The following is a 24,269-nucleotide window of genomic DNA, read 5'->3' as shown; positions in this document are numbered from 1 at the left end:
GAGGGTGGCATGCCATACAGAGTACAGTAGAGAGAGAGAAGGTAAGAAAGCAATGGTGAGATATCCCTGGGAGCAGGGCCCAGACACACTCCAACTCACAGACAGATCTCCTCCTTTAAGAGTTCAGCTACTAACCAGAAGGTTGGCAGTCTGAATTCACCAGCCACTCCTTGGAAACCCTATGGGGCCATTCTACTTTTCCTATAGCATCGCTGCGAGTCGGAATCAACTTGATGGCAATGGGTTGGTACTGGGGAGAGAGTAAACCCACATAATAGAGACCTCTTTTCTTAATGGCCAAATTATGTGGGGATTAGGAGTAGGAGGATAGATGATAAGACTGAAAAAAAAAATGCTGAATGTCATCTTTTTTGATCTCTAGGGATGAAGGTACTGTCCAATCCTCCTTTCTTTTTGCTGTTCTCACTAGATAATAAACTACTGACAGCAGAATCTGTCCCTTGCGCTCATTTTAATGAACCCTGTACCTTTCACATTGTATTTTTTTAAACTGAATTCCACCAGCAAAAGGGATAAATCTATGACATAGTATTTATGGAGAAATAATAAGTTTCTTCTAGGAATTTGATAGACCAAGTTGAAACTGCTTATTTTTCTAGTTGGTTATTTTTAGTCACTCAGTTGCTGGAACCTGGAAAAGGTCTGTATCAGCATTTTTGTGCTTATAACAGCTGCACTTCTTCCTTTGGAGGGCATAACTGTTGGCTCAGATAGTTTTAGTGAAGAAAAATTAGACATTTCTAAAGTGAAGATGAATTAAAATGACTTAGAAAATAGTAGTACATGTGCAGAAAGTTATTTTTATACAGTCTTTTGTTCTATTAATAGTATGCTAATAGAAACAGAGGTTTATTGTATAACTAGGGAAATTGAATGGACATTTATTAAAAATAAGAGCAATTAAAATTCTCTCTATAAGAAAAGGATAAAAGTAAATTACACACACACACTATTTTATGTAGCTGAAAATGCAATGAAATATTTTCTAAGGCAATAATGTAAGTCTTTCCTAAATAAGAACCATTTGAGGAAAAAGAACTTTTTGATTATTTGGAACGAATTTATAGAGCATTTAAACAAGTGTTCGGTTACTAAAAGCTTCTCACATGGATTCCAGAAAGGCAGACTACTTTGCATACTTGTCAATAAGAATTTTTTACTCTAAAGCAACTCTGATAAGTTTAATGACAAAGCTGATCAAATTCTGAATAATCCTTGGGCTCTAAAAATATGCTATGACTGAGATTTTGAGTGGAACAGATGTGTTAAGCAGGCTAAGTAGGTAGTGAAAAAAGAAAAGTAGAGATAGCAATTATTTCTCAGTATGAATAGTAGAAAAATTATAGTCTCTGACAATCACTTTATGTTATATATTGTGGTGTTTTATTAATTATTCCTTTTATGGATTATACATTTTTTTCAGCTTCAAAATAAAAGCTCTGAAATGTCATATTGTCAATATGTTCCAAAATTCATCTGCTTTAGGTGTTAAATCTTTGTAGTGAGATAATTTTTTTAAGTCTATATTTAAATTTTGGCCTTTTGCTTATTATTATTATTATTAAACAATTACACTGGATGATCCCTCCCATCCTTGTGACCGTAGCATGAATAAAGCCTACATTTCCAGTATTTTTGGTTAAATTCTCAAGACCTACATTACATTGACTTTTGCATGGTTATAGTATTATAGTAGTGAAGTTGTCCTGTATTTGTTTAAGGCAGTAGTGATTATAAAGCCAAGGATTTAAAAGTGAAAATGCTACATTAAAAGATATACTTCATCTTCGTCACCCATATGGAAGCAAGAACTTCTTTCATTTGAGTTTTGACTATGGGGAAGATATATACAGGTAGAAAAAGACTATTCTGCAATATTGTTAGAAGTATTTTTTTTTTTTTTTAGGTGGGCTTTCTTCCTGGAGAACTGAATGTGAATCAAAGTGATGTGTTAATTTAAATCACGCTTCTAATCACTCTAACTTACCTGCTTGAGATCTAAAAGTTTTCAGATATGTCCGTATATCCCTGTAAAGCCCTTTTTAGGGTTGCTTTGGAAGAAATGTACAGCCATTGCAGAGAGTGTTGGCAGGGATTGATTGGCATAATAAGTAAAGACCGTTTGCACCCTGTGGCAGTCCACCAAGAAGCATAGTTAGTCCCCTGCAGCCTGGGCAGACTGTGGCTGGTTGTCTTCAGCAGGCGAACAAAAGAGAAGCTGCTTATTTGCTACTTGGTTCACTTCATTTAAAATGGCTACCTTTGTGATGCCAAATTAATTCTAAGATTTAGGTTTTAACATTTTTAAGCTGTAATTAGGTTTGATTTTCAGTTTTTTTTAATAACTCCTGCCTACTATTATGCCTATTGATGTGCAAAGATGTAGGAGTTACAAGAACATAGTGTTTTCGTGAAAGTGGAAAATACTACAATAATAGCTTAATTTGGTTGATACCTTGTTTCTTTTTTAAATGACTTCTTTGAATTTTATAGAAAAATGGGATAATTTGTCATATATTATCTATATGGAAATGAGAAGTGCTATGGAGAGTGAAATATGAGTTACTTTTTACTTTATAGATTACATAAAGGCTATACAAAATTGGTTCATGATTCTGCTTGCTATATAAAGCCATTTTATTTTTTACAACTTGAAAGCTTTATTGTGATTTTTTTTAACCAAAAACTTTGAATGTACAAAATGTAAAGCTTTAAAGTAGATTATAATCTAGTAAATCCAGTGAATGAAAAGCAATCTATAATTGATTTGCATGGCAGTCATTTGCAGGAAAAAAAGTATATAAACCATATAAGTCAAAAGTCTTCTTTCAGGACTAGACCTTATCATTTACAGCTTGAAATGGAAGGTATAATTCATTGTGTTTTAGTTAATTAAAACTGACAATTGCATGATAGTCAGTCTCTGAATTAGGAAGAGTCATATGCAGTGCTTTAAGTAAATTAGTTTATTTTGGGAGGCAGTATCATTTGTTAGAAAGGACACAGACTTCAGAGTCAGACAGATTGGGTGTAAATACTGTTTCTGCCATTTGCTGTCAGAGTAATGTATCTCTCAGAACCTTCACAGAGTGTCTCAGTGAGACCAGAAGAACTGGATTGTGCCTGTCTATCAGTACTGACTATTTTGATCAAAGATTCCGTAGAAGAACCTTGATAAAAAGGGGTAAAATGCAGAACAGAATTTCAAATTCTTTTGGACTGACTCCAGATTTCCTGGAGCCATGGAGGGTGGATGAACCCTTGGAATTATTACCTTGAGATAGTCTTTAAACCTGAAACCAACAGTATCCCCTGAAGTCATCTTAAAACTAAACAATAGTTTGGCTTAACTGGTAAAAAAGGATCTGCCTTGAGCATTATGTTAATTATGGAGCCCTGGTGGCATAGTGGTTAAGAGCTTAGCTGCAAACCAGAAGACCAACAGTTCAGATCCACCAGCCACTCCTTGGAAAACCTATGGAGCAATTCTTCTCTTTCCTACAGGGTCCCTGTGAGTTGGAATCAACTCAATGGCAACAGGTTTGGTGTTTAGTTTTTTTTTTTTTTTTTAAGCATTTTACTCTTTTAAGAACTGTCAATATGGGATCAAATTGACAATAACTCAGAAGATTAGATAGCAACTTTAGAGGGCAGTGAGTTTATGTTAATGGGGGAAGAACAACTGAGAAAAGGAGGATGAGAATGGTTATACAACTTGAAGAATGTAATCAATGTCATTAAATTGTACATGTAGAGACTATTGAATTGGTGTATGGTTTGCTGTGTATATTCTCAACAACAGCAATAAAATAATAAAAGAAAACCCTGCACTTACATTAAAAAAAAAAAAAAGAGTTGGACTGTTGTTGTACTGCAGGTACCATGAGTCTCTCTTCTGGTTTTTTGTTTTCCCCCCCAGTCTCCTCTCTTGGTTGTTTAGATTTGGTGAATTTTACTGGTCTGTCCTCAAGTTCAATGATTCTGTCTTCTCTCATCTCCAGTTTACTATTTAGCCCATCCAATGAGTTTTTTTTTTTAATTTCTGTTATTAATTTTTTTTAGTTTTATATTATCCATTGTCATGGATTGAATTGTGTCCCCCAAAAATATCTGTCAACTTGGCTAGGTCATGATTCCCAGTATTGTATAATTGTCTACCATTTTATCATCTGATGTGATTTCCCTATGTGTTGTAAACTCTATCACTATGATGTAATAAGATGGATTAGCGCCAATTATGTTGATGAGGTCTACAAGATTAGATAGTGTCTTAAGCCAGTCTCTTTTGAGATATAAAAGAAGCGAGCAGAGAGACATGGGAACCTCATACCACCAAGAAAGCAGTGCCAGGAGCAGAGCATATCCTTTGAATCTGAGGTTCCTGTGCAGAGAAGCTTAGGTTTAGCATGCAGATCTTGGCCTGCATTTGTGGACTACGGTTTTAATGGCAGTTTAATTTTCAGAACATCTGCCATGTTATTTTGGTTTACTTGGTTTACGTGGTGCTGCTGGGGCTCCCGCTTTCCCTGCTGGCACTGCCTGAGGGGATATATGGAGTTTCCCCATGTTGGGCTGTAGATGTCCTGCTGTGGGGGAAGGGAGTCTCAGGCCCTTGGAAACAAAGTGGTGTCTCTTGCCAGGTGCTTGTTTGGCAGAATTTCCCTGCTTAGGGGATGGAAAGCACTTCCTGAGTTAGGTGCTTGTTGTGGTGGGGTCTTCCCTACCAGCGCCCCATGGAGGCACTGTTGTTGCTGGGCACGAGGAAGGAATCTTAGGCCCGCAGGGACAAAGAACTTCTAGAATAGACTTATGGCAGTGTTCCCCTTGCCATTGTTGCCCCACTACCCTGGTGTTTCCCATTGGGGTAGTGTTAATCCCAAGAGGACAAAGAGACTTCACAAACTGGGCTGCTTGTTGCAGTGAGATTCCTCTTGCTGGTGTTTTGGTGCCACCTCAGTATTTCTTGGTGGAGGGAGAGGGTGGTCTCAGGCCCAGTAGGGAAAGAGCTTACTTCCCCTGGCCACTTATTATTAGCTGGGCTTCCGATCATCCTCTTGCAAGTGATGCTGATCTTGTTTAATGCTGTCGGTGGGATTCCCATTCTATCTGGGGAAGGGATGGGCAGGCCCACCTGGTATGACTTCTGTTACTAGTTTGGGAGTCAGGAATGCCAAGTCGGGGTCAGCTTCTGTTCAGTGGGAGGACATAAGATATGCTGCCTCTGTGTTCTTCTCTCATTCCTGAGGTCCCAAACCTGTTTGCCTTCCTCTTACCAACTTTCTGAGTTCTTTTTTCATGATGTTTTACATTATTTACAGGGATTATATTTTTACTCCATCACTCGTCTGTCAGTTTGTCATAAGGTGGTGGCTTTTGTGTTGCTGTGATGCTGAAAGCTATGCCACCAGTATTTCAAATACCAGCAGGGTCACCCATGGTGGACAGGTTTCAGTGGAGCTTCCAGACTAAGACAGACTAGGAAAAAGGACCTGGTGGTGGTCTACTTCCAAAAAAACTAGCCACTGAAAACCTTATGAATACCAGCAGAAAATTGTCTGAAATAGTGGCGGAAGATGAGGCCCTTAGGTTGGAAGCCACTCAAAATACGCCTGGGGAAGAGCTACCTCATCAAGTAGAGTCAGCCTTAATGATGTAGTTGGAGTAAAGCTTTGAATACCTTCATTTGCTGATGTGGCACGACTCAAAATGTGAAGAGACAGCTGCAAACATCCGTTAATATTCGGAATGTGGAATGTATGCAATACGAATCTAGGAAAATTGGAAGTTGTCAAAAATGAAATGAAACATGTAAAGATTGATATCCTAGTATTAGTGAGCTGAAATGAACTGGTATTGGCCATTTCACATTGGATGATCATATGATCTACTATGCCAGAAATGACAAAATGAAGAGGAATGCCATTGGTTTCATTGTCAAAAAGAACATTTTAAGATCTGTCCTGAAGTACAGTGCTGTCACTGATAAGATAATATCCATACACGTACAAGGAAGACCAGTTATTACTATTACTCAAATTTACTCACCAACCACTAATGCCAAAGATGAAGAAAATGGAGATTTTTACCAATTTCTGCAGTCTGAAGTAGATGGAACATGCAATCAGAATGCATTGATAATTACTGGTGATTGGAATGCAAAAGTTGGAAACAGAAGAAGAGTCAGTAATTGAAAAATATAGCCTTGGTGATAGAAGCGATGCCAGAGATAGCATGATAGAATTTTGCAAGACCAACCACTTATTCATTGCAAACACCTTTTTTCAGCAACATAAGTGGCAACTGTACACGTAAAGCTGGCCACAGGGAATACACAAGAAAAATTGACTACATCTGTGGAAAGAGACAATGGAGAAACTCAATATCATCAGTCAGAACAAGGCCAGGGCCCGACTGTAGAACAGACCATCAGTTGCTCCTGTGCAAGTTCTAGTTGAAGCTGAAGAAAATTAGAGCAAGTCCACAAGATCCAAAACATGACTTTGAATATTTTCCACCTTAATGTAGAGATCATCTCAAGAATACATTTGACACAATGAACACTAATAACCGAAGACCAGACAAGTTGTGGAATGACATCAAGGACATCATACATGAAGAAAGCAAAAGGTCATAAAAAAACAGAAAAGACCAAAATGGATGTCAGAAGAGACTCTGAAACTTGCTGTTGAACATAGAGTAGCTAAAGCAAATGGAAGAAATGGTGAAGTAAAAGAGCTGAACAGAAGATTTCAGAGTGGCTCAAGAAGACGAAGTAAAGTATTATAATGAAATGTGCAAAGACCTGGAGTTAGAAAACCAAAAAGGAAGAACACACTTGGCATTTCTCAAGCTGAGAGAACTGAAGAAAAATTTCAAGCCTCAAGTTGCAATATTGAAGGATTCTACAGGGAAAACATTGAATGACACAGGAAGCATCAAAAGAAGATGAAAGAAATGCACAGAGTCATTGTACCAAAAAGAATTGGTAGACTTTCAGGAGGTAGCATATGATTAAGAACGGATAGTATTGAAGGGAGAAGTTCAGACTGCACTGAAGACATTGGTGAAAAACAACACTCTAGGAATTGATGGAATACCAATTGAGATGTTTCCACAAATGGATGCAGCTTTGAAGGTGCTCATCCATCTATGCCAAGAAATATGGATGACAGTTACCTGATCAACCTACTGGAAGAGATCTATATTTGTGTTCATTCCAAAGAAAGGTGATCCAACAGAATGCAGAAATTATCGAAAAATGTCATTGATATCACATGCAACAAAATTTTATTGAAGATAATTCAAAGATGGCTGCAGCAACAGGGAACTGCCAGAAATTCAAGCTGGATTCAGAAAAGTACGAGGAACAAGGGATGTCATTGCTGATATCAGATGGATCTTGACTGAAAGTGGAGAATACCAGAAAAATGTTTACCTGTGTTTGATTAACTATGCAAAGGCATTCGACTGTGTGCGTCATAACAAATTATGGATAACATTGTGAAGAATGGAAATTCCAGGACACTTTCTTATGCTTTTGAGGAACCTGTACATAGACCAGCGGGCAGTCATTCAAACAGAACAGGGGGATACTGCGTGGTTTAAAATCAGGAAAGGTGTGCATTAGGGTTGCATCCTTTCACCATATTTATTCAATCTGTATGCTAAGCAAATAATCTGAGAAGCTGGACTGTATGAAGAAGAACATAGCATCAGGATTGGAGGAAGACTCATTAACAGTCTGCAATATGCAGATGATACAACCTTGCTTGCTGAAAGCGAAGAGGACTTGAAGCACTTACTGATAAATATCAAATATTACACCTGTCAGTATGGATTGCACCTCAACATAAAGAAAACAAAAATCCTCACAACTGGACCAATAAGCAGCATCATGATAAATGGAAAAATTTTTGAAGTTGTCAGGATTTAATTTTTCTTGGATCCACAATCAGCATCAATGGAAACAACAGTCAAGAAATCAAAGGTTGGATTGAATTGGGCAAATCTGTTGCAAAAGATCTCTTTAAAGTGTTAAAAAGCAAAGATGTCACTTTGAGGAATAAAGTGCACCTGACCCAACTCGTGGTATTTTCAGTCGCCACATTTGCATGGGAAAGCTGAACAATGAATAAAGACGACTGAAGAATTGATGCCTTTGAATTATGGTGCTGGTGAAGAATATTCAATATACCATGGACTGTCAGTAGAATGGACAGATCTGTCTTGGAAGAAGTACATTCAGAGTTGTTCTGGGAAGCAAGCATGGTGAGACTTCATCTCACGTACTTTGGACGTGTTATCAGGAGCAACCAGTCCCTGGAGAAGGACATGATACCTGGTAAAGTAGAGGGTCGGCAAAAAAGAGGAAGGCCCTCAATGGGATGGATTGACACAGTGACTTCAATGATGGCCTCAAGGGTAACAACTATTGTGAGGGTGCCACAGGATCAGGCAGTGTTTTGTTCTGTTGTACCTAGGGTCGCTATGAATCGGAACAGATTGATGGCACCTAACAACACAACAATAATTGTACTTAGTGGGAAGGAACAGGGAGAACTGGCTATATACCATCTGGTCCAGTGACTACATTTTAATTTGTGTTTTTGAAGGTGTTTTGTAATATGCATTATATATTTGTATAGTGAACCATTTTCATTTAAAATAATATAAATTAATAGATTACACAAACAAAGGTGTTTGGAGACCCCTTGTTTATAAGATTAATCAATACTAGATTGCTTTGAATTTAAAGCTCTCTATGGATTGGTCAGAAAATAAATTTCTGGTTTTTCATCCCGCACTCCTTCCTTTTAAGAACTCTTTGCTTTTCACCATGTTGGTGTATTCACTCTTCCTGGAACAAATCTTGGGCTTTCCCATTTCTTTCTATGCCTTTGCAGAAGTTATTTTCTCCTTTCATACATCAGAATTGTATTTGCATTCAAGGCTTATCTCAAATTCCACCTCTGCTTTGAGGCTTTTTCTGACTTACTCTAGCACAATATGGCCTCTTTTTCCTCTGAACTCCTTTATCATCTGTTACATTACTCATATGACACTTAAAATAACATTTGGAACAGAGTGTGCTCCAAAAGTTCATCTTTAATTAATTTGTTTGGAGATGAACTTTCCTAGAGAAGCAACGCTAGCAATGGTGCTTGGGGTTTCAAATATATATATGTAGTGCATCCAACATATGGAACATTGCTACCATTTTCCAATGGTTTATGAGTTATAATCGACTGGACGCCAACAAGTTTAGTTTTTCTTTTTTAATAGAATATGCCCTCAGAATTCTGTCATAAAATTACAGCAATGTATTTCTCCCAGCCCCTTTCTCTCCAGTGTAGTTAGAACATTGACTTCCACAGGAGTGGTGGCTCCTGTGGCCTACGGTAGAGGCTGCACATGATGGACTCAGGGGGCAGCTTGTTGGGAGTGAAATAGAAAAGCAGACCCTCTAGTCTGGGGAGAGGTTGGAATGATGACAATCACCAGCCATAGATGAAAGAAACATGGACATTCCTACCTCAACCCCCATCCTCCTCCCCTGCACGTGTATGCACACCCCCCGTGCCTCAGTTTTCTACCCTAGAACAGCTTCCATTGTAGCCATTTCCATTTCCTTACAAAGACACCAGGGAACGGCATAGCTGTGTTCTTTCCACAGACACTAGTTACTGTTTCTTACCACATGAAACAGAACTTTATGGTTTTCTTAGTTTAGTAGCTTTAGGAAATAAAGGGAAAGTTAGTTCTGAGAAATTTTTGAAACCTTTGCACCTCTTCTGTGAAACCATTTTTAGCTGTCTTAATAATATTGACCACTTGTACCTCTGTGTTCCAGCTCCGTTCAATGCATATTTCTCCCTTAGCCTCTATAAGTTTTGCTCTTCATACGCTTATATATAAAGCCCTTGAAGATAGGACTGTTGCACTTTCTTCGCATTCACATATCTTTGAATTTCTAGCACAGTTTAGTACATGTATGTGTATATTAGGATGTATTTGGAGCTAGGCTCTGAACTGTCTGTGGACTTCATTCTTTGCTTAGCATGCTATTTCACTGTTTCAACTTTCTTTTAGTAACTTGTCATAGCCTGGAAAATTCCAGACTGCTTTGTATCTTCTTGTATATTGTATTGTGAGTCCCGGAAAAATCCTTCCTAATAGTTTTTGTGACCATAGTGAGCCCAGTTCATAGTACAGATATATTATATAGAAGTAGGAATCTTGACTGCTGTCTTCATGAGTCCTCCTTCTTCCCAAGAGAGTATATTTCATCGCCTTATTGCTGCAGTAGTAGTAGAGTAAATTTGAACTGTGTGTAAATTCGAACAAGTGTGTATTTCTAGTTGTTCATTCTTCTGTTTACCATTTACCCTTACTATTTCTCATTTGCATCCCTTTTAGAAAATAAAAAAAGAAATGGATCTCAATTTAGTTAATTTTATTTGTTATCTGTAATTCTGCGGCTAAACTGAACGGAGTTTGAAGTTGTAAGCTAAAATGAATCTATGAGTAAATTTTCACGTTTCTGATACACCAATTTCTGTGAGTTAAATATGCTGTCCATGACAGTATTCATTGTGATATGTTTCATTGTAAAGAAGATTGATAAGTAAAAATTTACTCTAATAGAAGGAACTAATTTGGAAATCACATGATGACATAGTTACTAATTTTAAATCTCAATTATTTGAGAAAATGCATTTCTGTTAGTTCACTTGGTGAAGCATTTTAATCAATTATTGCTTCTTTATGTCTCAGCATCTCCTTCTACCTTTTGTCCATATTAACTACTTAATTTCTGAAAGCCAAGTATTTTTCTAAGAAATAAGAAACAAGGTTTGGATTAGCAAATAGGATTTGTATGGTATTCTGCTCTAGAGTATTGTGCTAAGACTGGATTAACCCTCATGTGACCTTCTAATGCTGTGTGTTGCTTTATTTAAACTTTCATTCTTCTTTTTACTTTGAAATTCTTACATAAAACATGAAAAATAACCCTAGTTAATTGAATTCATTTCTTACACCTTGTATGTAAGAGAGATGTATGCACAGAAAGGAACTGAAACACTAAGGTACAAGTGGTCAATTCTATCAAGTTGGTTAAAAATGGCCCCACAGTAAAGGTGGAACAGTTTCTAAAATTTCTTTTAACTAAAGAATTACTCATATTTTTTTATATAGTTATCACTTTTTTCTAAAAGTATCTGATTTATAAAGATTTATTACATTCACAAATGTGATTTATAATGTCTTGAGGCCAAATTTCATAATATCATTCCTAATAAAATGAAATTAATGAGATTATTGAATTTAATTTGGCAAATTTCACTCTCTAAGCAACTTTTATGTATGTCTAGTATTGAAATAATCCAGTATTTTAAAAAAATTACCCTTGTAAGATTTTTTGAGATATTGAAACAATTTTCTAACGTTGTTTATCATTGTAATTTTTACTTTACTACAGTAAGATTTCAATCATCTATTTATAAATAGATGTAAGATGCATTCTCATCAATTTTTGAAAAAAGTTAAAAGCCATTTTATACTAGTAGCAGTAAGCTTAGCTAAAGAATATGAATGCTATGAAAAAATATCATTGCTAGAGCATGTTGAAGTCCTTGCTTCTTCCAAGTGATAGAACACCACCTCTCTTAATAACAAGAGTAAATTCCAGATGCAGACTTATATGTTAGGAATCTCCTAACTAGAGGTAGCGGAACGTCAGGTGTATATTCAAATTATTACATAAGAGGTTCAGGATAGGGTCAATAAAACAGCACTACACTAAATATTAACTAAGTCATTTAAAAAATGTGCGTGGGTAGCTTGGAGTAAAGGTAGAAAGAGTCAGTGTCAACAACTGATTAGCGCTCAGTTCAGGCAGGGTTGGTAATGATAGAGACAGGAAATCCAGAAAGAGAGACCCTTTAGGATGCCAAGTCTTTGGGAAGATGATAAATGAGGAAGGGGTTGTAGCAGATGCTGTCAATGAGCTGCTCATAGCCCACAGACCTTTCTTTGTACTCTGGCCAACTTCCAGTTACAGGTATTTCATCTCTGGCCTTTTTTCTAGATCCACAGAAAGCTTCTTTTTCCATGCCCACCATGAGAACTGCCAGGGAATTAACACCCCTTGCCCCATCACCCTACACCAGTGAATCTCAGAAGTTGGCATATAAGTATCCCTTGGGTAGGTTATTCTGAGGCATGCGTCTTGTATCATTTCCTAGAATTAGCCCCCAGTTAGTGACTGGCTTAATAGCTTACCTTTTATTGGCTGCCTCCGCTGCCCTGTATCATTTCCTACTTTTCTACTGGTGTTCCTTGAACTCCCAGAATTACCTCAGGACCTGCTTCAGGGAAAACCCAAGCTAAGACAGGGGCAGAAGCTCCTTCACATCCAGAAGTTACTAGAACCAGACTCAGTATCCTTGGCCAGCTTGTCAGAAGATCAATGGGGCCATCTCATCCATTCTTTCTGCTTCTTAATCTCACTCACAAATCAACTAGTAGGGCTAAATATTGATTATTTAGAGGGGCTATTAAAAGGTACATTGTGATTTCTTGGGTTCATATGGCCACCATAATTTGTATCTCCAGCCTATATTTTCCAATGATTACCAAAGTGCATAATTTCTATCTCCTAAATATCTTCTAAATAAATCCATTCCTTGATATCTTTATTAATACTGTCTTAAATCATGGCATTATTATCCAATACCTTGTTGTTTTAGTTGAAGAACTCTTTTAGTTATCTTCTGTTCAAGGGTATGAAAAATGGGTAGTCCATGAAGCAATAAATATCGAGTACTAGTTAGGATCATTTACCTATACAGTTCGGAAACATTTTTACTCCTCAGTGTCAGAGAAAGGAATTTTCCATACAGATATCTGATGCTGCAGAAGTCCAAACAATTAACTGTATGATAATTAAAGACAAGAAGTAACCTATAGGAAAAAAAATTACATTTCTGTTTATTGTATCCTAGTCTCTTATGCCCATTTGTAATTCGGTTTATTGGTTTTTTTGAAAACACTAAAACACGTATCATGGAAGTAATAATTATTATTATCATGATATAATTTCTGCTTATTATCAGCCCTAATTCCTTAAAGTTCATTATTATGTTAAGTCACATTCACAAAGATTACCCATGGTTTATTTTTTAATCATTATGAAGCAATGTTTAAAAATTTTTAGAGACTCCTAGTTGAGTATATACTAGGTTGTTATGGTTGTATGTTTATTATATCATGTGAATTTTATGTCTCACCTGCAGTTTAGACAAATAACAACCTTCATTATATAAGGTCTGTTACTTAACTTGCAAAAAATACCAAGTATTAATATTAGCCCTAGAGTAGCTGCATCACCTACTTATACCACTAACAAGAAAACTCTACTTATTATCACAAAGATAGCCTTCAACAAAGTTTGACATAAAACAAAACAAAACAAAAAGGTACTTCAGTAATGGAAACCTCCCTCAGAAAACTGGGATGAATTATTTAAAAGTTCAATAAAAACTCTAACATTTTTCTAATTGTTTGGGGATGTCTATATCTTGCCACATTTTTCTTCTTAGAAAATCACTACTTGTTTCCCCATTAATAATTTTCAGTCAAACAAATTGTTAAATTTTAGAAACAGAAAAAAAGAAAAGAAATACTCCCTGTATCATAATTAGTGATTCAATGAATATACTAGTCACAATATATTTATCTTATTAAGTAATGAAATAAAGTTTGAGAAGATTGTAATAACATTGTTTCTGAATATAACATATGAGGCAGAACATTGGGGTAGAGTGCACATTTCATTTCATAAAACTATGCAGATCACAATATATTCATTATAATTTAACCATACACACATAAACATGCACAGACGCTCACACACACACAGATATATTTAATTCCCCCTACATACACGTCAGAAGTGTTTGTAAATTACATCACGTGAGAAATGATAGAAAGAATGTTAGAGATTTTACATTAGAAAACCCGGACTTTCAGGAGGATGTAGTTTTTGTCTTTAAACATATAATATGCTGTTATGTAGTAAATAGACGAGATGTATCTTTCGTGTCCCCGGTACTAGAATTGATGTAAATTAATTATAACAAAAAGTCTTGTAAGAATTAGAATAATTCAAACTTAAATTGAGTTTGCTGATAAAATAGTGTTTCCCATCACTGGGTTTTTAGTGATTTCCAATTGCCTGAAGTTGTAATTCTCATCTGCTGCTAGTAGTAGTGTCAATAAATGTTTGTTGAGTGAATGGATGACTAAATCGATGGATGGGTGGATGGGTGGATGGGTAGACGGGTGGATGGGTGGATCAGTGGGTGGATGAGTGGGTGGATGGGTGGATGAGTGGGTGGATGGGTGGGTAGGTGGAGACAACTAGGGCAAGAGGTTGGGCTGAGTGATCTCTACGGTCCTTTCCCGTCCAGATTTCTCTGGTGCTTTTATTCCAGTAGAGCTAGAGGGCTCCATTCAACAGCAAAAATAGGCTGTAATGATTGACCTTAAGAGAGAGGCAATATGCCTGGCATAGATAGCCAAGTATTAACAATTTTAAAATCTTTTGTATTTTTATCTTTTGATTATATTAAATATTTCTCATTGTTTAACTTACTTAACAGTTAAATTAGAATTGCCGGTTTGCTTCTTTTCTTTATTAAAGCAGGTGTAACTGGTGGTACCTTTGAAATATAAACAGATTTCTCCTTACATTCAGTGAGTAGTTTGGACTCTGCAGTATTCTTTAATCCAGTGGTAAAGGCTACAGAATTTTCAGGAACAGAATACAAATAAATTTGACATATCCTAAAGCCTTGTCTGAGAAATGTTGCCATGACAGCCATGTTTTAAAATTATACTTAAAGCTAGCCATGGAAATAAATGTTGATCTACACTTGGAATGCTGTTGTTGTTAGCTGCCATCAGGTTGACCCTTGACTTATGACAACCCCATGCACAATGGAACGAAATGCTACCTGATCCTGCAACATTCCCATGATCAGTTACAGATAGAGGCTGCTAAATTGAGACTTCAGCAACTACTTATAATGCAATTAGAGAATAGGTTGATATTCTGGTAGGCAAGCAAGCTGGAATCAATCTTATTGCCATAGAGATGATTGGGAGGAGGTGTGTTACTGAAGATTATGCAAGGTGTGCCTTAGGCAGAATTCCCATATCTCCTAGCCCGAGTTGCCTCAGGTCCCTGTGTCGTTTGCCCAAGATAATTTAATTTTAAGACCATCTTGGTAGACCTTCCAGTTTTATAATTCAAGGAAAAACAATTTTTTAATCCATTTTATCTTAGATGCAATAGGCATAGACCTAAATGAAATGAGAGTTTGGACCTGAGAAGTTTCTTCACCTCTAGGTACTTCTACAATTTGGTATGAACTGACTCTTTGAAAGTATAACACTCATTTATCATAGATTGTAGATGAACACCTAGGGCAAAATAATACACAGCATTTATTCAGATTAAAGATGTATATTCTATCATTTGATTCTCCTCTTCAGTTACCTGACATGATATATATACAGTTTGCAAACCAAAACCAAACCGTTGCTGTTGAGTTGATTCCGACTCATAGTGACCCTATAGGACAGAGTAGAACTGCCCCATAGGGTTTCCAAGGAGTGGCTGGTGGATTGGAACAGTCGACCTTTTCGTTAGCAGCAGAGCTCTTAGCCACTGTGCCACCAAGATTCCATATATAAAATTTAGACTCAGAAAATTATCTCACTTAGATTTATTTTGAGTGTAACACTTCTTGATAGTACAATAGGGGTGAAAGAATATGTAGCAACACTGAACCAGGAAACAAAAGACTGGAGTGCTTATTCCAACCCTGCCACTTATTATCCCTGTGACTATTGATAAGAATACCCTCTCAAGGCCTTGCTTTTCTCATCTGCATAATGGAAATAAGAATGCTTTTCCTGCCTGTCTTAGTTATCTAGTGCTGCCATAACAGAAATACCACAAGTGGATGGTTTTAACAAAGAGAAGTTTATTTCCTCACAGTAAAGTAGGCTAAAAGTCCAAATTCAGTGCGTCAGCTCCAGGGGAAGGCTTTTTCTCTCTATCGGCCTTCTCATCAATGTTCCCCCAGACTAGGCGCTTCTTGGCACAGGGACCCCAGTTCAAAGGATGCGCTCTGCTCCCGGCACTGCCTTCTTGATGGTATGAGGTCCCCCTGTCTCTCTGCTCACTTCTGTCTTCTATATCTCAAGAGATTGCCTCAGGACACAATCCAGTCTCCTAGATCCAGTCCTGCCTTACTAACACAACTGCCACCCATCCTCCCTCGTTAACATCATTGAGGCAGGATTTACAACATACAGGAAAATCACACCATACCACGAATCATGGCCCAGCCAAACTGATACACACATTTTTTGGGGGATATAATTCAAACCATGACACTGCCCATTTAATGAGGCTTCTTCTGAGATTCAACAAGCAAGGGTCTATGGGAACATGTTGAAAATGTCCTCCTACCTGTACTTTGGATTTCAACAAGTAAAAATACTTTGTCTCAACTCTAAACCCAGATCAAACCACATCGTTGTCTTCAAGTTGATTGCAACTCTTAGAGACCCTATAAAACAGAGTAGAACTGCCTGACAGGGTTTCTAAGGCTCTAAATCTTTCTTTTTTAAAAATTTTTCCCATACAAAAATTTATACGTATTGTTATATGACCCTAATTGCTCTCCCCATAATGTGACGGCACACTCCTCCTTTCCACCCATGATTCCCCATGTCCATTCAACCAGCTCCTAACCCTCTCTGCCCTCCCATCTCACCTCTGGACAGAAGCTGCCCATTTAGTCTCTTGTACCTACTTGAGCTAAGAGGCACACTCCTCACGAGTATCACTTTATGTCCCACTGTCCAGTCCAATCCCTGTCTGAAGAGTTGGCCTCGGAAGTTGTTTTAGTCCTGGGCTGATAGAGAACCCAGGGGCCATGCTTTTCGGGGTTCCTCCAGTCTCAGTCAGACCATTAAGTGTGGTATTCTTACTAGAATTTGAGTTCTGCACCCCACCTTTCTCCTGCTCCATCTGGGACCCTCTGTTGTGTTCCCTGTCAGGGCGGTCACTGGTGGTAGCCGGGCACCATCTAGTTCTTCTGGTCTCAGGCTGATGAAGTCTCTGTTTTATGTGGCCCTTTCTGTCTCTTGGGCTAATGCTTTCCTTGTGTCTTTGGTGTTCTTCATTCTCCATTGTTCCAGGTGGTTGGGACCAACTGATGCATCTTAGATGGCCGCTTGCAAGCTTTTAAGACGCCAGCCGTCACTCACCAAAGTAGGATGCGGAACATTTTCTTAATAAGCTTTGTTATGCCAGTTGACCTAGATGTCCCCTGAAACCGTGGTCCCAGGACCCCTACCCCTGCTACTCTGTCCCTCAAAGTGTTTGGTTGTATTCAGGAAACGTCTTAGCTTTGGTTTAGTCCAGTTGTGCTGACTTCCTCTGCAGTGTATGCTGTCCTTCCCTTTACCTAAGTTAATTCTTACCTACTATCTAGTTAGTAAATAACCCTCACCGTCCCTCCCCACCCTCATAACCATCAAAGAATGTTTTCTTCTGTGGTTAAACCTTTTCTTGAGTTCTTATAATAGTGGTCTTATACAATATTTGTTCTTCTGTGACTGACTAAATTCCCTGAGCATAGTGAGTTCCAGCTTTCTCCATGTTAATAAGATGTTTCACAGCTTCATCATTCTTTGTCGTTGCATAGTATTCCATTGTGTGGATATACCATAATTTGTTTATCAATTCATACATTGATGGACACCTAGGTTGTTTCCATCTTTTTGCTGTTGTGAACAGTGCTACAGTGAACATGGGTGTGCATATATCTATTTGTGTGACGGCTCTTATTTCTCTAGGATATATTCCAAGGAGCAGGATAGCTGGATCGTATGGTACTTCTATTTCTGGCTTTTTAAGGAGGCGCCAAATCGATTTCCAAAGTGATTGTACCATTTTACATTCCCACCAACAGTGTATAAGTGTTCCAGTCTCTGTACAACCTCTCCAGCATTTATTATTTTGTGTTTTTGGAATTAATGCTAGCCTTGTTGAGGTGAGATGATGTCTCATTGTATTTTGATCTGCATTTCTCTAATGGCTAATGATCGTGAGCATTTCTTCATATGTCTGTTAGCCGCCTGAATATCTTCTTTGGCAAAGTGCCTGTTCATATCCTTTTAAGGCTCTAAATCTTTATGGAAGTTGACTGCCACATCTTTCTCCCTTGCAGTGGCTAGTGAGTTGAAACTTAACAACCTTTTGGTTAGCAGCCGATTACCTAACCACTATGCTACAAGGGCTCCATCTCTACTGTAGGCGGTTTAAATCTGCTCCAGGCAATTTAAAAAGATATTCTGATTAACTGAAGAATTACAAAAAAAGAAAAGTTTTTTTTTTTTTTAATGTATTCAGTTCTTATAATTACTCTCCGTTCCCTCTTTAAAAATAAAATCCTTGCCTTATAGAAGGATCCTCACATGGTGTCCTCCCTTGTGACTCCCTTCTAATAAGATACTACTCAGAAGAGATTAGAATTAGGACCCACTCTACTTGGCAGAGTGGTTAAGAGCTTGGTTGCTAACCAAAAGATTGACAGTTCAAATCCACCAGCCACTCCTTGGAAACTCTATGGGGCAGTTTTACTCTGTTCTGTGGGGCTGCAGTGAATCAGAATCGACTCGACGGCAACGGGTTTTTAGTTTTGGTCTATTCTAATGTGTCCTCATTTGACTTAACTGATAACAAAAGAAATACCCTCTTTCCCCAAACAAGGTCACATTCAACAGGGGTTAGGACTTCAACATATCTTTTTGGAGAATACAATTCAATCCATAAGAGTTAGGGTGGAGTTTTACTTAAAAAATTTGATTACTTGTTACAATTTATATTGTAAATCATAATTACAGTTCAGTCTGTGTTCGTAGTGGGGGAAACTACACAAGTCCAAATCATGAATATAAATATGTCACTCCAGGAGTTTATTCTTATATTCTCTCTCTCTCTTATCTTTACCCCCTAACCCTCTTCCCTCTCTACTTCTCCTTCTTCTTTCTCACCCTTCCTCCCTTTCTTCCCTCCCTTTCTCTTTCTTACTTGTTTTATTCCTTTTATGTTTTTTTAAATCTATATGCCTTTCTAACATTATAGCATTGTGTGGTTTAATAGTCAAGATACTTAGATGATAAAATATTCCCTAAGTAGTAATCACTTCTTCAGATCAGATAATGAGATGCTGTTTCATAATGGCATGTTAGAATCACTGGTCTTCAGTACCCTAGTGATACTGTAATTGATGTTTTTTGTTTTATTATACTACAGGAAATTACTTAGGAAAGATATGGGACTACCTGCAGTGTCTTAGTCAGCTATAACTCATGGCCAGTTTATACGGGGAAAAATCAGCTCCTAGTAGTGTGATTTGTATAGAGAAACAATTCTCTAAGATCACGTGAGAATTGGAAATTTTTGCACTGTAAAATAAAATTCCCTTATGCACTTATGACACAACTTTTTGTGAAATGGCGAATAGTAGAAGAGCCTATGCTTTATGGTGGGGGAGTGTGCATCCTGAGTTCTAGTCACAAGGGTACACTCATTCTGAAGGCTGAGATTTCTGATAGAAGTTTGTTGTAATGTAGATTTTAATATTGTGTTGTGCAGTAACATTTCTTAGATCTGTTTTACAGCTTTTTGAGGTTATAGCTTCTTTGTGTGCTGTTGATTGAATGTTCTGAATGAAATATCATTTTAGGTCCTTTTCCCACTGCCTCAAATGCATCTTATAGGAAATTTACTCTTGCTTGGGCTAAACAAATGTTCTTCTTTCTTTTCTGTAGGATAAGAAATGGATCCTCAATCATGAAGATGTCTCATTGGGAGAATTATTGGGCAAGGTGTGTAATCAGCTAAGCCAGATATCCAAAAATCTTTATACTGATTTTGAATTCTTCAGATTTGTTCTTTTTCTTGAAAGCTCTTTATATTTCAGCACAGAGCAAGGCACATTATACTTTAATCTAGAAGAACACAAGACCACATCTTTTGTAACTGCTGTGTTGTCCACTGAAATGGATGTGTGAAAATCATTGAAATGTTGATTTTAGACTTTTAAAAATAGAATGTGTACCTTTTTTTTTTTTTCTGGAAGGAATACAAACCATTGATTATTTTATTACAGTGTGGTAAAGCCAGAAGTAGTGAGCTGAGATTTGAAAAGAAACTATGGTGGTTAATAAAAGTTTGAATAAACACCTAATGGTCTTATTCCATTTGTTTCTAGTTATATGTGCTAGTTCAGAAAAAGTGAAATACTGCTCCCTGGAATTTCAGAATTTTATAGAGAATCATAGTATGTAATAAAAATTAGTAACATTATTTCGTTAGTTATGTATATAAGTACATGATTCAATATATATGTTAATTTTGTAACTAGCTTTATCGATCGATGAGGGCAACTATAAGTAATGAAAGTCCCTTTCTTCCAATCTAATTGGAAGTGTCTTCCAACTTATATTCCACGTTAAAATATTTTTTATTATATATAACAATAATGGAGGATATTTGATCATTAGTAATATTTGATCATTAACAATAATATTTATAATTGAGCTCCAGTGGGTAAATATTAACTTCTTTATCAATGACTTAATTAGTAATTTTTCCAAAGGAAAATTGGAATTAAGTTTGGCTTCATGTCATGGGAAATATAGTATAAAATTCATGTATTTATGAAAAGCTGTCATACATACATATATGAATAATCAGTAGACTTAATCAAGGCCCAACATTTTAGGTAAAGAAGTAAATTCTTATTCATTACTTTTTTGGTTCAAATATAACCTTGATGAATTGACTGATTTTTTTCCCTATTTTTTATCTCTGATATTTGCTGAGAAAGTAAATCCCTGTTGAAGTAATCTACTTAGCAGGATTCTTGTTACTTATTATTCTTATAAAATACCTTTTCCAAATACAGCTATTAAATTGCTACTGGAAAGCAGATTTTTATTGGCTAAAGCTGAAATCAGTAGCTGATGTGTTTATTTACTCTATGATGATCTTATTATTTTTAAGAAAATATTCCTTCTTTCCATTGCTCTAGGTTAGAAACTCAGTAGCAGTGATTGGACCAAAAGCTACTACAAAGAAATTAAGCAACTCTCCATGAAAATGCAATGAAATACTAAATTGTAAAACTAAACCCTTTACTGAAATAAGAGAAAGTGTGTGAGATGGACAGATCGTTCTCCTCTAAAGAAAAACTGTTTTCAATTAAAGAGAAATAGTTCAATTATTTTTTTGTTTAGTTAGTATACAGAATATGGTCTGTCAAGAGAATTTTAGCATTTAACTCCTTAGTAAGGATATTTCAAAGACTATTTTCTCAATGACAAGTTAGTAATTTAATATTTTTTTAAAAAAGACTGAAATTTTAAAAGACATTGTATAACTTGTTGTTACGAGTTGCTCTTGAGTCTGTTCTGACTCACAGCGACCTTATGTACAACAGAATGAAACACTACCCAGTCCTGTGTCATCCTTACAGTCATTACTGTGTTTGAGCCCATTGCGGTAGACACTGTGTCAATCCATCTGGTCAAAAGTCGACTTCTTTTTTTGCTGATACTCTACCTTACCACCTCCACGTGTCTGTCAGTTTGTCATACTGTGGGGGCATGCCTGTTGCTGTGATGCAAAGGTATGCCACCAGTATTCAGATACCAGCAGGGTCATGCATCACGGACAGGTTTCAGCTGAGCTTCCAGACTAAGACAGACTAGGAAGAAGGACCCGGCAGTCTACTTCTGAAAAGAATTAACCAGTGAAAACCTTATGAATATCAGCAGAACATTGTCTGATATAGCGTCGGAAGATGAGCTTCCCAGGTTGGAAGGCACTCAGAAGATGACTGGGGAAGAGTTGCCTCCTCAGAGTAGAGTCAACCTTAATGACGTGGATGGAGTCAAGCTTTCGGGACCTTCCTTTGCTGATGTGGCACCACTCAAAATGAGAAGAAACAGCTGCAAATATCCATTAATAATCGGAACGTGGAATGTACGAAGTATGAATCTAGGAAAATTGGAAATCATCAAAAATGAAATAAACATCGATATCCTAGGCATTAATGAGCTGAAATGGAATGGTATTGTCTATTTTGAATTGGACAATCATATGGTCTACTATGCTGGGAATGACAACTTGAAGAGGAATGGTGTTGCGTTCATTGTCAGAAAGAACATTTCAAGATCTATCCTGAAGTACAATGCTGTCAGTGATAAGATAATATCCGGATGCCTACAAGGAAGACCAGTTAATGCAACTGTTATTCAAATTTACGCACCAAACACTAAGGTCAAAGATGAAGAAATTAAAGATTTTTACCAACTTCTGCAGTCTGAAATTGATCAAACAAGCAGTCAGGATGCACTGATAATTACTGGTGATTACAATGTGAAAGTTGGAAACGAAGGATCAGTAGTTGGAAAATATGACCTTGGTGATAGAAACGATGCCAGAGATCGCAAAGGTATGCATGATAGAATTTTGCAAGACAAATGACTTCTTCATTACAAATACCTTTTTTCACCACCATATATGGTGACTGTACACATGGATGTCACCAGATGGAGTGCACAGGAATCTAATTGGCCACATCTGTGGAAAAAGACGATGGAAAAGCTCAGTATCAGCAGTCGGAATAAGGCCAGGGTCTGACTGCAGAGCACACCGTCAATTGCTCATATGCAAGTTCAAGTTGAAACTGAAGAAAATTAGAAAAAGTCAATGAGAGCCAAAGTACGACCTCGAGTATATCCCACCTGAATTTAGAGACCATCTCAAGAATAGATTTGATGCGTTGAACACTAATGACCAAAGACCAGACTAGTTGTGGAATGACATCAAGAACATCACACATGAAGAAAGCAAGAAGTCATTAAAAAGACAGAAAAGAAAGAAAAGCCAAAAATGGATGTCAGAAGAGACTCTGGAATGTGCTTTTGAATGTCGAGTAGCTAAAGCAAAAGGAAGAAATGATGAAATAAAAGAACTGAAAAGAAGATTTCAAAGGGCAGCTTGAGAAGACAAGGTAAAGTATTATAGTGACATGTGCAAAGAGCTGGAGATAGAAAACCGAAAGGGAAGAACACACTTGGCATTTCTCAAGCTGAAACAACTGAAGAAAAAATTCAAGCCTCAAGTTGTAATAGTGAAGGATTCTACAGGGAAAATATTAAACAATGCAGGAAGCATCAAAAGAAGATGAAAGGAATACACAGAGACATTATACTAAAAAGAGTTGATCAGCATTCAGCCATTTCAAGAGGTAGCATATGATCAGAAACCCATGGTACTAAAGGAAGAAGTCCAAGCTGCACTGAAGGCATTGGCGAAAAACAAGGCTCCAGGAATTCACAGAGTATCAATTGAGATGTTTCAACAAACAGATGCAGTGCTGGAAATGCTCACTTATCTATGCCAAGAAATTTGGAAGACAGCTACCTGGCCAACCGACTGGAAGAGATCCATATTTATGCCTATTCCCAAGAAAGGTTGAGCCAACTGAATGTGGAAATTATCGGATAATATCATTAATATCACACACAAGTAAAATTTTACTGAAAATCATTCAAAAGTGGCTGCAGCAGTATGTCGACAGGGAACTGCTAGAAATTCAGGCCAGATTCAGAAGAGGACGTGGAACCAGGGATATCATTGCTGATGTCAGATGGATCGGACTGAAAGTAGAGAATACCAGAAAGATATTTACCTGTATTTTATTGACTGTGCAAAGGCATTTGATTAGTCGGATCATAACAAATTATGGATGACATTGCAAAGAATGGGAATTCCAGAACACTCAACTGTGCTAATGAGGAACCTGTACATAGATGGAGAGGCAGTTGTTTGGATAGAACAAGGGGATACTGCGTGGATTAAAGTCAGGAAAGGTGTGCATCAGGGTTGCATCCTTTCACCATACCTGTTCAATCTGTATGCTAAGCAAATAATCCGAGAAGCTGGACTATAGGAAGAAGAACGGGGCATCAGGATTGGAGGAAGTCTCGTTAACAACCTGAGTTATGCAGATGACACAGCGTTGCTTGCTGAAAGTGAAGAAGACTTGAAGAACTTACTGATGAAGCTCAAAGACCACAGCCTTCAGTAT

General features: G+C 37.2%; 1 protein-coding gene across 10 annotated transcripts in view; it reads left to right on the top strand.

The window, feature by feature from the left end:
- FER (FER tyrosine kinase) overlaps positions 1-24,269 on the top strand; it is a 492,503-nt gene that overhangs the window by 311,959 nt on the left and 156,275 nt on the right. For all 10 annotated transcript variants that reach the window (XM_023731992.1, XM_023731994.1, XM_023731996.1 and 7 more), the window contains one exon: positions 19,939-19,995. In XM_023731992.1, coding sequence (XP_023587760.1) covers positions 19,939-19,995 — 57 coding nt within the window. The remainder of the gene's footprint in view (positions 1-19,938; positions 19,996-24,269) is intronic.

This window comes from Trichechus manatus, unplaced genomic scaffold, assembly GCF_000243295.1.
Source record: "Trichechus manatus latirostris isolate Lorelei unplaced genomic scaffold, TriManLat1.0 scaffold00047, whole genome shotgun sequence".
Classification (NCBI taxonomy): Eukaryota; Metazoa; Chordata; class Mammalia; order Sirenia; family Trichechidae; genus Trichechus; species Trichechus manatus.
Note: the sequence above shows the minus strand (reverse complement) of the source record. Positions and strands in the feature narration are given on the sequence as shown.